Source organism: Mobula hypostoma, chromosome 9, assembly GCF_963921235.1.
Source record: "Mobula hypostoma chromosome 9, sMobHyp1.1, whole genome shotgun sequence".
In the NCBI taxonomy this organism is placed as follows: domain Eukaryota; kingdom Metazoa; phylum Chordata; class Chondrichthyes; order Myliobatiformes; family Myliobatidae; genus Mobula; species Mobula hypostoma.
In genome coordinates, this window is record NC_086105.1 from 147,980,366 (window position 1) to 147,995,615 (window position 15,250).

The following is a 15,250-nucleotide window of genomic DNA, read 5'->3' on the forward strand; positions in this document are numbered from 1 at the left end:
GAACAGCTATTTCCCTTCAACCATCCAGTTCTCGAACCGTAATCACTACAGCCAGGCAAGAGCAGACTGCATAGGGAGCACGGTAGTTAGTGTAACGCCTCACGGTGCCGGTGACTTAATACCCGCTGACGTCCGTGAGGAGCTTGTACGTTCTCCCTGTGACCACGTGGTTTCCTCCAGGTACTCTGGTTTCCTCCCACATCCCAAAAACCTACGGCTTAGGGTTAGTAAGTTGTGGGCATACTATTTTGGCGTCTGAAGTGTGGCTATGCTTGCGGGCTGCCCCAGGAATTGCTCGGACGGTGTTGGTCATTGACATAAACCACGCATTTCACCGTGTGTTGCGATGTACAGGTAACAAATTAAACTCATCATAAATCGTTATCTCCTCCACTTAGCGACACATTCCTGGTGTATGTGTCAGCCAGAGCTGGAGGGGAGAACATACAATCTCCTTACAGGGAGCAGCGGGAATTGAACACGGATCGCTGGCACTGTGCTAACCTCTACGCTGCCATGCCGCCTAGCAAGCACACAGCAAGATCCCACACTGCGCGACAAGGTTTTGGCAACACTGGGCAAGGTTTGAGATCACTGGTCTCGGGCCCCCCCCACCACCGCTCCTCGCCACCGAGGGACGTCATGGCCACACTTACATTGATCTGCACCGTGGGGAAGCCCGCACAGTACCTGGCCGAGACCCTCTTGTTCAAGCTCCTCACCAGCTTCTTCCGGTGGCTGCAGTCTGGCCCAGACAGGAGCCTGTGCAGGTCCAGTCCCAGCTTCCTCAGGCCCAGCCTCCGTAACCACTGCCGAGGAGAGGACAGAGTTTCTGTCAGGGTACTGATCGCTCCAGGACCACAGCCTGACCCTACCTCCCTGGAGAAGCAGCATCCAGTACCCACAGGTACAGTGGGTACTTCTGTGACCGGTGGGTATTTCTGTGACCAGTGGGTATTTCCGGGTACAGTGGGTATTTCTGTGACTGGTGGGTATTTCTGTGACCGGTGGGCATTTCTGTGACCGGTGGGTATTTCCGGGTATAGTGGGTATTTCTGTGACCGGTGGGTATTTCCGGGTACAGTGGGTATTTCTGTGACTGGTGGGTATTTCTGTGACCAGTGGGTATTTCCGGGTACAGTGGGTATTTCTGGGTACAGTGGGTATTTCTGTGACCAGTGGGTATTTCCGGGTACAGTGGGTATTTCTGTGACTGGTGGGTATTTCTGGGACTGGTGGGTATTTCTGGGACTGGTGGGTATTTCCGTGACTGGTGGGTATTTCTGTGACTGGTGGGTATTTCTGTGACCGGTGGGTATTTCTGGGTACAGTGGGTATTTCTGTGACCGGTGGGTATTTCTGGGTACAGTGGGTATTTCTGTGACCGGTGGGTATTTCTGGGTACAGTGGGTATTTCTGTGACTGATGGGTATTTCTGTGACCGGTGGGTATTTCTGGGTACAGTGGGTATTTCCGGGACTGGTGGGTATTTCTGTGACCGGTGGGTATTTCTGGGTACAGTGGGTATTTCTGTGACCGGTGGGTATTTCTGTGACTGGTGGGTATTTCTGTGACTGGTGGGTATTTCTGGGTACAGTGGGTATTTCTGTGACCGGTGGGTATTTCTGGGTACAGTGGGTATTTCTGTGACCGGTGGGTATTTCTGTGACCGGTGGGAGCCACAGAGGGCCGAATGAGTTCTGGATTGCGATGACCATGTCCTAGTTTGAAGTGTAAGCAGTGTGTGTGGTGGAAATGTAAAGCATTGTAACGGTCTGACCCTGTAATCTCTGAATAAGAGGTGCTGATTAGGGTCAGGGCAGGGTCACTGTCAGCACAGAATCTCTCAGTTCATGGAGGGCTGGAATAATTTGCTCAAACATCAAAGTCATTTGAAGTTCAGGCAAATTGTCCCAATCCTCCACAAGGACAGAGTAAAATTTATTATCAGAGTGCGTATCTGTCACCGTAATCTACCCTGAGATTCATTACCTTGCAGACATTTATAGGAAAATAAAGAAATGGAATAGAGTTTGTGAAAAACTGTACAAAAATAAAGACCGACAAACAACCAATGTGCAAACAAAACTTACAGTGTACTAAGAACGTGAGTTATAAACACGGGATCAATGTACTGACGGGATGGGGAGCTGTCTGTCAGCAACTGCACGGCCAAAGGACTGTTCAGACGCGTCTAGGAATGGTGTTGGGGAGCGTCCTGTCACCCACGGAACGGCGGGCGGCCTGTCACCCACGGAACGGTGGGCGGCCTGTCACCCATGGAACGGCGGGCGTCCTGTCACCGAGGTACAGTGACTAACTTGGTCTGCAAACTGTTCACACAGATCAGATCATTACACTGTGCCTTGAGGTAGAACAAAGTAAAGCAGTAACAGAATGCAGAATAGAGTGTCGCAGAGACAGAGAGAGTGCAGTGCAGACAGACAGCAAGGTGCGAGGTCACAACGAGGTAGATTGTGAGATCAAGAGTCCATTGTATTGTATGAGGGGATCGTTGAATTGTCTCTTAACAGCGGATAGGAGCTGCCCTCGAGTCTGAGGTACATAAATACAGGTTTTCATATTTTTTGCCTGGTGGGAGGGGAGAGAAAGAATGTCCGGGGGGAGGGAGAGAGAATGTCCGGGGGGGGGAGAGTGTCCAGCGGGGGGAGAGAATGTCCGGGGGAAGGGAGAAAATGTCCGGGGGGGGGGAGAGAATGTCCGGGGGGAGAGAGAATGTCCGGGGGGGGGAGAGAATGTCCGGGGGGAGAGAGAATGTCCGGGGGGGGGAGGAGGAGAATGTCCGGGGGGGGGGAGAGAGAATGTCCAGGGGGGGAGAATGTCCGGGGGGGGAGAGAATGTCCGGGGGGGGGAGAGAATGTCTGGGGGGAGGGAGAATGTCCGGGGGGGGGGAGAGAGAATGTCCGGGGGGGAGGAGAATGTCCGGGGGGGGGAGAGAGAATGTCCGGGGGGGGGGGAGAGAATGTCCGGGGGGGAGAGAGAATGTCTGGGGGGGGGAGAGAATGTCTGGGGGGGGGAGAGTGTCCGGGGGGGGGGAGAGAATGTCTGGGGGGGAGAATGTCCGGGGGGAGGGAGAGAGAATGTCCAGGGGGGAGAGAAAATGTCCGGGGGGAGGGAGAGAGAATGTCCGGGGGTGAGAGAGAATGTCCGGGGGGGGGGAGAGAGAATGTCCGGGGGGGGGAGGAGAATGCCGGGGGGGGGGGAGAATGTCCGGGGAGGGGGGGTGAGATTGGCCGGGGGTAGAGAGAGAATGTCCAGGGGAGAGAGAGAATGTCCGGGGGGAGGGAGAGAGAATATCCGGGGGGGGGGAGAGAATGTCCGGGGGGGGGAGAGAGAATGTCCTGGGGGGGGAGAGGTCCGGGGGGGGGACAGTGTCCGGGGGAGGGGAGAGAATGTCTGGGGGGGGCGAGAGAGAATGTCCAGGGTGGGGGAGAATGTCCAGGGGGGGGAGGAGAATGTCCGGGGGAGGGAGAATGTCCGGGGGGGGGGTGAGAATGGCCGGGGGTAGAGAGAGAATGTCCAGGGGAGAGAGAGAACGTCCGGGGGGAGGGAGAGAGAATGTCTGGGGGGGGAGAGAATGTCCGGGGGGGAGAGAATGTCCGGGGGGGAGAATGTCCGGGGGGGGGAGGAGAATGTCCGGGGGAGGGAGAATGTCCGGGGGGGGGAGAGAATGTCCGGGGGGGGAGAGAGAATGTCCGGGGAGGGGGGGATGAGATTGGCCGGAGGTAGAGAGAGAATGTCCAGGGAAGAGAGAGAATGTCCGGGGGGAGGGAGAGAGAATGTTCGGGGGGGGAGAGAATGTCCGGGGAGGGGGGAGAGAATGTCTGGTGGGGGGAGAGAGAATGTCCGGGGGGGGGGAGAGAGAATGTCCGGGGAGGGGGGGGTGAGATTGGCCGGGGGTAGAGAGAGAATGTCCAGGGAAGAGAGAGAATGTCCGGGGGGAGGGAGAGAGAATGTCAGGGGGGGGGAGAGAATGTCCGGGGAGGGGGTAGAGAATGTCTGGGGGGGGGGGGAGAGAATGTCTGGGGGGGGAGAGAGAATGTCCGGGGGGAGGGAGAGAGAATGTCCGGGGGGGGGAGAGAATGTCCGGGAGGGGGAGAGAATGTCTGGGGAGGGGGGAGAGAATGTCTGGGAGGGGAGAGAGAATGTCCAGGGGGGGAGAGAATGTCCGGGGAGGGGGGAGAGAATGTTCGGGGGGGAGAGAATGTCCGGGGGAGGGAGAATGTCCGGGGAGGGGGGGGTGAGATTGGCCGGGGGTAGAGAGAGAATGTCCAGGGGGAGGGAGAGAGAATGTCCGGGGGGGGAGAGAATGTCCGGGGAGGGGAGGGTGAGATTGGCCGGGGGTAGAGAGAGAATGTCCGGGGGAAGGGAGAGAGAATGTCCGGGGGGGGGGAGAGAATGTCCGTGGGGGGAGAGAATGTCTGGGGGGGAGAGAGAATGTCCGGGGGGAGGGAGAGAGAATGTCCGGGGGGGGGGGAGAGAATGTCCGGGGGGGGGGGAGAGAATGTCTGGGGGGGGGAGAGAATGTCGGGGGGGGGAGAGAATGTCTGGGGAGGGGGGAGAGAATGTCTGGGAGGGGAGAGAGAATGTCCAGGGGGGGAGAGAATGTCCGGGGAGGGGGGAGAGAATGTTCGGGGGGGGAGAGAATGTCCGGGGGAGGGAGAATGTCCGGGGAGGGGGGGTGAGATTGGCCGGGGGTAGAGAGAGAATGTCCAGGGGGAGGGAGAGAGAATGTCCGGGGGGGGAGAGAATGTCCGGGGAGGGGGGGGTGAGATTGGCCGGGGGTAGAGAGAGAATGTCCGGGGGGAGGGAGAGAGAATGTCCGGGGGGGGGGAGAGAATGTCCGGGGGGGGGAAAGAATGTCTGGGGAGGGGGGAGAGAATGTCTGGGAGGGGAGAGAGAATGTCCGGGGGGGGGGAAGAGAATGTCCGGGGAGGGGGGAGAGAATGTTCGGGGGGGGAGAATGTCCGGGGGGGAGAGAGAATGTCCGGGGTGGGGGAGAGAATGTCTGGGGAGGGGAGAGAGAATGTCTTGGGGGGGGGGAGAGAGAATGTCTGGGGGAGGGAGAGAGAATGTCCGGGGGGGGGTGAGAATGGCCGGGGGTAGAGAGAGAATGTCTGGGGGAGGGAGAATGTCCGGGGAGGGGAGAGACAGAGGAAAGGAGGATGAGAGGTGTACAAGATGATAAGATCCACAGATCGAGTGGAGCCAGAGCCTTTTCCCAGGGCAGGGATGGCTAAAACAAGGGGGCATCATTTTAAGGTGATCGGAGGAAAGTATCGGGGGGACGTCACAGGTAGGTTTTTTACACAGAGAGTGGTGGGTGTGTTGAATGTCCTGCTCGGGGTGGTGGTACAAGCAGATATGTTAGGGACATTTAACAGACGCATAAAAAGGCAAATCCCTATTCTTTCCAATTACAAAAATGGAAGACAACATCAGAGGGAAGCATTAGTTTGAGTTTAGAAAACTTTAAAGGTTGGCAGAGCATTGTGGGAAGAATACTGTGCTGTATGTTACAGTTGGCAGGGAGTGTGTCCCGCTGAGGTTACAGTTGGTGGGGAGGGTGTCCCAGTGAGATTACAGTCGGTGGTGACGGTGTCCTGGTGAGATTACAGTCAGTGGTGACGGTGTCCCGGTGAGATTACAGTCAGTGGGGAGGGTGGGAGGGTGTCCCGGTGAGATTACAGTCGGTGGGGAGGGTGTCCCGGTGAGATTACAGTCGGTGGTGACGGTGTCCTGGTGAGATTACAGTCGGTGGGGAGGGTGTCCCGGTGAGATTACAGTCAGTGGTGACGGTGTCCTGGTGAGATTACAGTCGGTGGTGACGGTGTCCTGGTGAGATTACAGTCGGTGGGGAGGGTGTCCCAGTGAGAATTACAGTCAGCAGGGACGTGTTCTCATTTCTGACAAAAGCATATGGACGATGGATGCCGGAAGCAGATCCAGTTGCGAGGGTTAGATACTCCTTACCGCTACAGTCGAGCAGATCTCCTCTTCGCTCGGCAGGGAGACACAGGGTATGACTGTCCGTGCACTCCTTGTCCTGGGGCGGGTCTGGTACACGGCACCTTCTCAACAGAGACGGAGACAGGCCAGGTGAAAGGTCATGACCCAAAATGTCGACTATTTCGCCCCCATGGCTGCCGCCCGACCCAGTGAGTGTCTGCAGCTTTTCGTGTGCTGCCCCAGGTTCCAGTCTCTCGTGTGTCTCTCGACACAAACGGCTCAGAACCATCCTTGCTCAGTGGCACCCCACCACTTCACCACCGTCCAGCCTGTCTCCTGGCCCCCTAAAGGCTGGAAGTTTCCAGAATACTCGCACAATTGTGGAGAAAATCGAACACTAACTCGGCTAGAAATGACAGGGTGAAACAGGAGTGTGACGGTTAGGACAACACATTCCCGCACCAACAAGCAGGGTTCAATTCCCTCGCCACCTGCCAGGAGTTTGTCTCCCCGTGACCACGAGGGTTTCCTCCAGGTGCTCCTGTTTCCTCCCACAGTCCAAAGACGTGTGGGTTAGGGTTAGTGACCCCTTGTGGGCATGGTTGCTAGCATGGGACTCGTAGTGACTCTTGCGGGCTGCCCCCAGAGTCGTGTAAAGGCAGATGGGGTTAGTTTGATTGGCATCACGTTCAGCACAGACAGCACGGGCCGAAGGGCCTGTTCTTCTGTTGCTTGGGCTTGAGGGCCTGTGTCACAAGCAGGGCCTGCACCAATGGGTACTTTATTCCCTGGGTCGGGAGGCTGGCCCGATAGAGGTATAGAAGACCATAAGGGGCAAGGACAGGACGAGAGCACAGGCGTTTTGCTAATAACAAAATGGCATAAGTCTAACATCTGAGGTGAGAGATTTAATTCAATTCAACTGTAATTGTCATTTAAGCATAGATGAATACAGCCAGATGAGACGGTGTTACTACGGGGTCAGGGTGTAAAAACACATTACCGACAGTCACACACAAGATCACAGTCACGTAATGAGTCCTGACTCTCGCCCCACCCCATCCCTGTAACCCTGCGGTTTGATGTACACAAGCCAACAAACCCACACAGAATGTGGAGAAGTGACTCGACCGGTCTGTACAAGATGATAAGGGTCAGAGATCGAGTGGATAGAGACTTTTTCCCAATGAGGAAACGGCTTATACGAGGGGCTGTGGTTTTCAGGTGAATGTTGGAAAGTATAGGGGGGGATGTCAGAGGTAAGTTCTTAACATAACAAAACTCTTAGATAGGCACATAAATGATAGAAAAATGGAGGGCTATGTGGGAGGGAAGGGTTAGATTGATTTTGGAGTAGGTTAAAGAGTCAGCACAACATTGTGGGCCGAATGGCCTGTACTTTGAAACAGTATTCTACGTTTTTGACATCGGAACAACTTCTCGCAAAGGGTAGCCAGTACTTGCAATGAGCTGTCAGAAATAGTGGTTGAGACGGGCAAAGTTTGTGAGCAATCTATACAGGGATAGGAGAGGTTTAGAGAGATATGGGACAAACCTGGGCCAACTGGACTAGCTCAGCCAGCATGGACACACTGTGCCTGTCCCTGTGTTATATGTTCATGGCCGTACTCACCTACTTTACTCCCCTGATCGGTGTAAAATGCTGACCTCGAAACCTTCCGACTTTCCAGGAAAGAGCGCGGTCGTTTTGTGCCGGGATGAGCTGGAGAAGGAACCGTCATTTTGCAGACGTTAGCTGAGCCCAAGGAGAGGAGACGACCCTGTTCCCAACCTCACCAACCCCAGAACTGGGCGAGAAGGGGAACTCTCAGTCCTCACTGCCCTCCGGCCACCCCTACCTCCCGCTGCGCGCACGGACCCACTGCAATTTGCCTTCCAGCGCAACAGGTCCGCAGTGGATGCAATCTCCCTGGCTCGCCAGTCGCTCCTGGACCATCTGGGACAACAGCAATACCTGCGTCAGGCTGCTGATTACTGATTACAGCTCAGCCTTCAGCACCACCAAACCCTCAGTACTCATCAACGAGCTCCAAAACCTGGGCCGCCGATCCTCCGTCTGCAACTGGAGCCTGGCCCTCCCCATCGGGAATCCAGAGTCAGTGCAGATTGGTGATAACACCTCCTCACCGACAACCAACACTGACGCACCTCAGGCTGAGTCCGGAACCAGGTGCTGGGGGCTCCAAGGCAGCCGGTCCTGGGGGTGTGTGTGCGGGGTGAGGGGAGGGGGAGGCTGGGAAAGTGGTTTAGAGTCACAGAACATGGCAGCGCAGACCACTTGGCCCGTTTTGTTTCTGCTGAATTATTACCCTGCCTCATCCTATTGACCCACACCCAGACCATCGCCCTCCATAACTCTCCCATCCATGTACTGATCCAAACTTCTCTTAAATGTCCCAATCAAACCCACATCCACTGGCAGCTCGTTCTCCACTCTCAACCCCCCGAGTGAAGGCATCCCCTTAAACACTTCCCCTTTCACCCTTAACCCATGACCTCTAGATCCAATCTCACCCAACCTGCTTGCATTTACTCATCTATACCCCTCATAATTGTGTACCCTCGATCCGGTCTCCCCTCCTTCTGCTGTGCTCCAGGGAAGTGTTGCTGTTGCCTGTGGTTTGAGTTGTGCTAATGGACGCGCTGTGTTGGTGCCGGAATGTGAGGTGACGCTTGCGGGCTGCCCCCAGCACAGCGTTAGCTCGTGTGGGTTGTTCACACCAGTGGTGCACTTCCCTGGCGGTTTCGAGGGGCAGACGGTGAAGGAAACTGAGTCGGACTCTGCTCACCCACCTCGAGGGCCGGCAGCCTTCCCACTGCTCACACGCCCGGTCAGTGCCAGCCGGCTCTCCTCTCCTCCGTCCTCCCGCGCTCGCTGGAGAGGCAGAGTGAGATCCCGTTAGCTCTGGCCTTCCATCCCCTCCACCTCCCTCTCAGAAAGTCACAAGGACCTGCTGATACTCAGCAGTCCCTCAGACAACAGACACCAACTGGCCCTTTGTCCCGCTGTCTCTACGCCAACCAGGCCTGTCCATACCGATCCCACTTCCAGCACTGATTTCCCAAATCCCTCTGTGTTCCTGTGCAAATACATCTCCAAGTGTTGACTCTGTTCCTGTCCTCTCTGACAGATTACTTACATACCGAGTGCCCACAGATCTCCCGTAAACATCCTCCATTGGGCTCAGGGGCAGAATTAGGCCATTTGGCCCATCGAGTCTACTCCACCATTCCATCATTGCTGATTTATTTTCTCTCTCTCAGCCCCACTCTCCTGCTTTCTCCCCATAATCTTTGACACCCTGACTAATCAAGAACCTGTTAAAACTTCACTTTAAATATATCCAATGACTTGGTCTCCACAGCTCTCTGTGGCAATGAATTTCACAGATTCACCACCCTTGGCTGAAGAAATTCCTCCCCATCTCTGTTCCAAAGGGACACCCAATACTGAGGCTGTGCCCTCTGGTTCCAGACACTCCCAATACTGGAAACACCCTCTCAGCCCTTCCCACCTGCCCATCACCTCCCTTTGGTTCCCCTTCCCTTTCCCTTTCTCCCTCTCTTCTCTCCTATCAGATTCCATCTTCTTCAGCCCTTTACCTCTTCCACCATCCCCTCCCAACCTCTTACCTCATCCTCCCCCCCCAACCCACCTTCCCCCTCACCTGGTCTCACCTATCACCTGCCAACTTGTACTACACCCCTCCCCCATCTTGTGTTGGCTTCTACCCCCTTCCTTCCCAGGCCGGGTGAAGGGTCTCGGCCCATCACACACTCCCAGGGTCAGACACAGAGTGAAACTCCTTCCACATCGTCCCATCACACACTCCCGGGGTCAGACACAGAGTGAAACTCCCTCCTCACCGTCCCATCACACACTCCCGGGGTCAGACACAGAGTGAAACTCCCTCCACACTGTCCCATCACACACTCCCGGGGTCAGACACAGAGTGAAACTCCCTCCTCACCGTCCCATCACACACTCCCGGGGTCAGACACAGAGTGAAACTCCCTCCTCACCGTCCCATCACACACTCCCGGGGTCAGACACAGAGTGAAACTCCCTCCATACTGTCCCATCACACACTCCCGGGGTCAGACACAGAGTGAATCTCCTTCCACATCGTCCCATCACACACTCCCAGGGTCAGACACAGAGTGAAACTCCCTCCACACCGTCCCATCACACACTCCCGGGGTCAGACACAGAGTGAAACTCCCTCCACACTGTCCCATCACACACTCCCGGGGTCAGACACAGAGTGAATCTCCTTCCACATCGTCCCATCACACACTCCCAGGGTCAGACACAGAGTGAAACTCCCTCCTCACCGTCCCATCACACACTCCCGGGGTCAGACACAGAGTGAAACTCCCTCCTCACCGTCCCATCACACACTCCCGGGGTCAGACACAGAGTGAAACTCCCTCCATACTGTCCCATCACACACTCCCGGGGTCAGACACAGAGTGAATCTCCTTCCACATCGTCCCATCACACACTCCCAGGGTCAGACACAGAGTGAAACTCCCTCCACACCGTCCCATCACACACTCCCGGGGTCAGACACAGAGTGAAACTCCCTCCACACTGTCCCATCACACACTCCCGGGGTCAGACACAGAGTGAATCTCCTTCCACATCGTCCCATCACACACTCCCAGGGTCAGACACAGAGTGAAACTCCCTCCTCACCGTCCCATCACACACTCCCGGGGTCAGACACAGAGTGAAACTCCCTCCTCACCGTCCCATCACACACTCCCGGGGTCAGACACAGAGTGAATCTCCTTCCACATCGTCCCATCACACACTCCCAGGGTCAGACACAGAGTGAAACTCCCTCCTCACCGTCCCATCACACACTCCCGGGGTCAGACACAGAGTGAAACTCCCTCCTCACCGTCCCATCACACACTCCCGGGGTCAGACACAGAGTGAATCTCCTTCCACATCGTCCCATCACACACTCCCAGGGTCAGACACAGAGTGAAACTCCCTCCTCACCGTCCCATCACACACTCCCGGGGTCAGACACAGAGTGAAACTCCCTCCTCACCGTCCCATCACACACTCCCGGGGTCAGACACAGAGTGAAGCTCCCTCCACATCGTCCCATCACACACTCCCGGGGTCAGACACAGAGTGAAACTCCCTCCTCACCGTCCCATCACACACTCCCGGGGTCAGACACAGAGTGAAGCTCCCTCCACACCGTCCCATCACACACTCCCGGGGTCAGACACAGAGTGAAGCTCCCTCCACACCGTCCCATCACACACTCCCGGGGTCAGACACAGAGTGAAACTCCCTCCTCACCGTCCCATCACACACCCCCGGGGTCAGACACAGAGTGAAGCTCCCTCCACACCGTCCCATCACACACTCCCGGGGTCAGTCACAGAGTGAAACTCCCTCCTCACCGTCCCATCACACACTCCCGGGGTCAGACACAGAGTGAAGCTCCCTCCACACCGTCCCATCACACACTCCCGGGGTCAGTCACAGAGTGAAACTCCCTCCTCACCGTCCCATCACACACTCCCGGGGTCAGACACAGAGTGAAGCTCCCTCCACACCGTCCCATCACACACTCCCGGGGTCAGACACAGAGTGAATCTCCCTCCACACCGTCCCATCACACACTCCCGGGGTCAGACACAGAGTGAAACTCCCTCCACACCGTCCCATCACACACTCCCGGGGTCAGACACAAAATTAACCTCCCACCACACCGTCCCATCACACACTCCCGGGTCAAACTCAGAGTGAAACTTCCTCCACACTGTTCAATCACACACTCCCGGGGTCAGACACAGAGTGAAACTCCCTCCATACCGTCCCATCACACACTCCCAGGGTCAGACACAGAGTGAAGCTCCCTCCACACCGTCCCATCACACACTCCCGGGGTCAGACACAGAGTGAAGCTCCCTCCACACTGTCCCATCACACACTCCCGGGGTCAGACACAGAGTGAAACTCCCTCCTCACCGTCCCATCACACACTCCCGGGGTCAGACACAGAGTGAAACTCCCTCCACACTGTCCCATCACACACTCCCGGGGTCAGACACAGAGTGAAACTCCCTCCTCACCGTCCCATCACACACTCCCGGGGTCAGACACAGAGTGAAGCTCCCTCCACACCGTCCCATCACACACTCCCGGGGTCAGACACAGAGTGAATCTCCCTCCACACCGTCCCATCACACACTCCCGGGGTCAGACACAGAGTGAAACTCCCTCCACACCGTCCCATCACACACTCCCGGGGTCAGACACAGAGTGAATCTCCCTCCACACCGTCCCATCACACACTCCCGGGGTCAGACACAGAGTGAATCTCCCTCCACACCGTCCCATCACACACTCCCGGGGTCAGACACAGAGTGAAACTCCCTCCTCACCGTCCCATCACACACTCCCGGGGTCAGACACAGAGTGAATCTCCCTCCACACCGTCCCATCACACACTCCCGGGGTCAGACACAGAGTGAATCTCCCTCCTCACCGTCCCATCACACACTCCCGGGGTCAGACACAGAGTGAAACTCCCTCCATACTGTCCCATCACACACTCCCGGGGTCAGACACAGAGTGAAGCTCCCTCCACATCGTCCCATCACACACTCCCGGGGTCAGACACAGAGTGAAACTCCCTCCACACTGTCCAATCACACACTCCCGGGGTCGGACACAGAGTGAAACTCCCTCCACACTGTCCCATCACACACTCCCGGGGTCAGACACAGAGTGAAGCTCCCTCCACACCGTCCCATCACACACTCCCGGGGTCAGATACAGAGTGAATCTCCCTCCACATCGTCCCATCACACACTCCCGGGGTCAGACACAGAGTGAATCTCCCTCCACACCGTCCCATCACACACTCCCGGGGTCGGACACAGAGTGAAGCTCCCTCCACATCGTCCCATCACACACTCCCAGGGTCAGACACAGAGTGAAACTCCCTCCTCACCGTCCCATCACACACTCCCGGGGTCAGACACAGAGTGAAGCTCCCTCCACACCGTCCCATCACACACTCCCGGGGTCAGACACAGAGTGAAGCTCCCTCCACACCGTCCCATCACACACTCCCGGGGTCAGACACAGAGTGAAACTCCCTCCTCACCGTCCCACCACACACTCCCAGGGTCAGACACAGAGTGAAACTCCCTCCACACCGTCCCATCACACACTCCCGGGGTCAGACACAGAGTGAAGCTCCCTCCACACCGTCCCATCACACACTCCCAGGGTCAGACACAGAGTGAAACTCCCTCCTCACCGTCCCATCACACACTCCCGGGGTCAGACACAGAGTGAAGCTCCCTCCACACCGTCCCATCACACACTCCCGGGGTCAGACACAGAGTGAAGCTCCCTCCACACCGTCCCATCACACACTCCCGGGGTCAGACACAGAGTGAAGCTCCCTCCACACCGTCCCATCACACACTCCCGGGGTCGGACACAGAGTGAAGCTCCCTCCACATCGTCCCATCACACACTCCCGGGGTCAGACACAGAGTGAAGCTCCCTCCACACTGTCCCATCACACACTCCCGGGGTCAGACACAGAGTGAAGCTCCCTCCACATCGTCCCATCACACACTCCCGGGGTCAGACACAGAGTGAATCTCCTTCCACATCGTCCCATCACACACTCCCAGGGTCAGACACAGAGTGAATCTCCTTCCACATCGTCCCATCACACACTCCCAGGGTCAGACACAGAGTGAAGCTCCCTCCACACCGTCCCATCACACACTCCCGGGGTCGGACACAGAGCGAATCTCCTTCCACATCGTCCCATCACACACTCCCAGGGTCAGACACAGAGTGAAACTCCCTCCTCACCGTCCCATCACACACTCCCAGGGTCAGACACAGAGTGAAACTCCCTCCTCACCGTCCCATCACACACTCCCGGGTCAGACACAGAGTGAAACTCCCTCCATACTGTCCCATCACACACTCCCGGGGTCAGACACAGAGTGAAACTCCCTCTACACCGTCCCATCACACACTCCCGGGGTCAGACACAGAGTGAAACTCCCTCCTCACCGTCCCATCACACACTCCCGGGTCAGACACAGAGTGAAACTCCCTCTACACCATCCCATCACACACTCCCGGGGTCAGACACAGAGTGAAACTCCCTCTACACCATCCCATCACACACTCCCAGGGTCAGACACAGAGTGAAACTCCCTCCTCACCGTCCCATCACACACTCCCGGGTCAGACACAGAGTGAAACTCCCTCCATACTGTCCCATCACACACTCCCGGGGTCAGACACAGAGTGAAGCTCCCTCCACACCGTCCCATCACACACTCCCGGGTCAGACACAGAGTGAAACTCCCTCCATACTGTCCCATCACACACTCCCGGGGTCAGACACAGAGTGAAGCTCCCTCCACACCGTCCCATCACACACTCCCGGGGTCAGACACAGAGTGAAACTCCCTCCATACTGTCCCATCACACACTCCCGGGGTCAGACACAGAGTGAAACTCCCTCCACACCGTCCCATCACACACTCCCGGGGTCAGACACAGAGTGAATCTCCCTCCACACCGTCCCATCACACACTCCCGGGTCAGACACAGAGTGAAACTCCCTCCATACTGTCCCATCACACACTCCCGGGGTCAGACACAGAGTGAAGCTCCCTCCACACCGTCCCATCACACACTCCCGGGGTCAGACACAGAGTGAAACTCCCTCCACACCGTCCCATCACACACTCCCGGGGTCAGACACAGAGTGAAACTCCCTCCACACCGTCCCATCACACACTCCCGGGGTCAGACACAGAGTGAAGCTCCCTCTACACTGTCCCATCACACACTCCCGGGGTCGGACACAGAGCGAAACTCCCTCCACACTGTCCCATCACACACTCCCGGGTCAGACACAGAGCGAAGCTCCCTCCACATCGTCCCATCACACACTCCCGGGGTCGGACACAGAGTGAAGCTCCCTCCACACCGTCCCATCACACACTCCCGGGGTCGGACACAGAGTGAAACTCCCTCCACACCGTCCCATCACACACTCCCGGGGTCAGACACAGAGTGAAGCTCCCTCCACACCGTCCCATCACACACTCCCGGGGTCAGACACAGAGTGAATCTCCCTCCACATCGTCCCATCACACACTCCCGGGTCAGACACAGAGTGAAACTCCCTCCACATCGTCCCATCACACACCCCCGGGGTCAGACACTGAGTGAATCTCC

General features: G+C 56.9%; 1 protein-coding gene across 1 annotated transcript in view; it reads right to left on the reverse strand.

Moving 5' to 3' along the window:
- Positions 1-15,250, reverse strand: part of vwa3a (von Willebrand factor A domain containing 3A) — a 66,314-nt gene that overhangs the window by 19,256 nt on the left and 31,808 nt on the right. Inside the window, exons 22-25 of the mRNA XM_063057526.1 lie at positions 8,785-8,866; positions 7,604-7,693; positions 5,995-6,092; positions 657-809 (exon numbers count right to left, since the gene is read on the reverse strand). Coding sequence (XP_062913596.1) covers positions 657-809; positions 5,995-6,092; positions 7,604-7,693; positions 8,785-8,866 — 423 coding nt within the window. The remainder of the gene's footprint in view (positions 1-656; positions 810-5,994; positions 6,093-7,603; positions 7,694-8,784; positions 8,867-15,250) is intronic.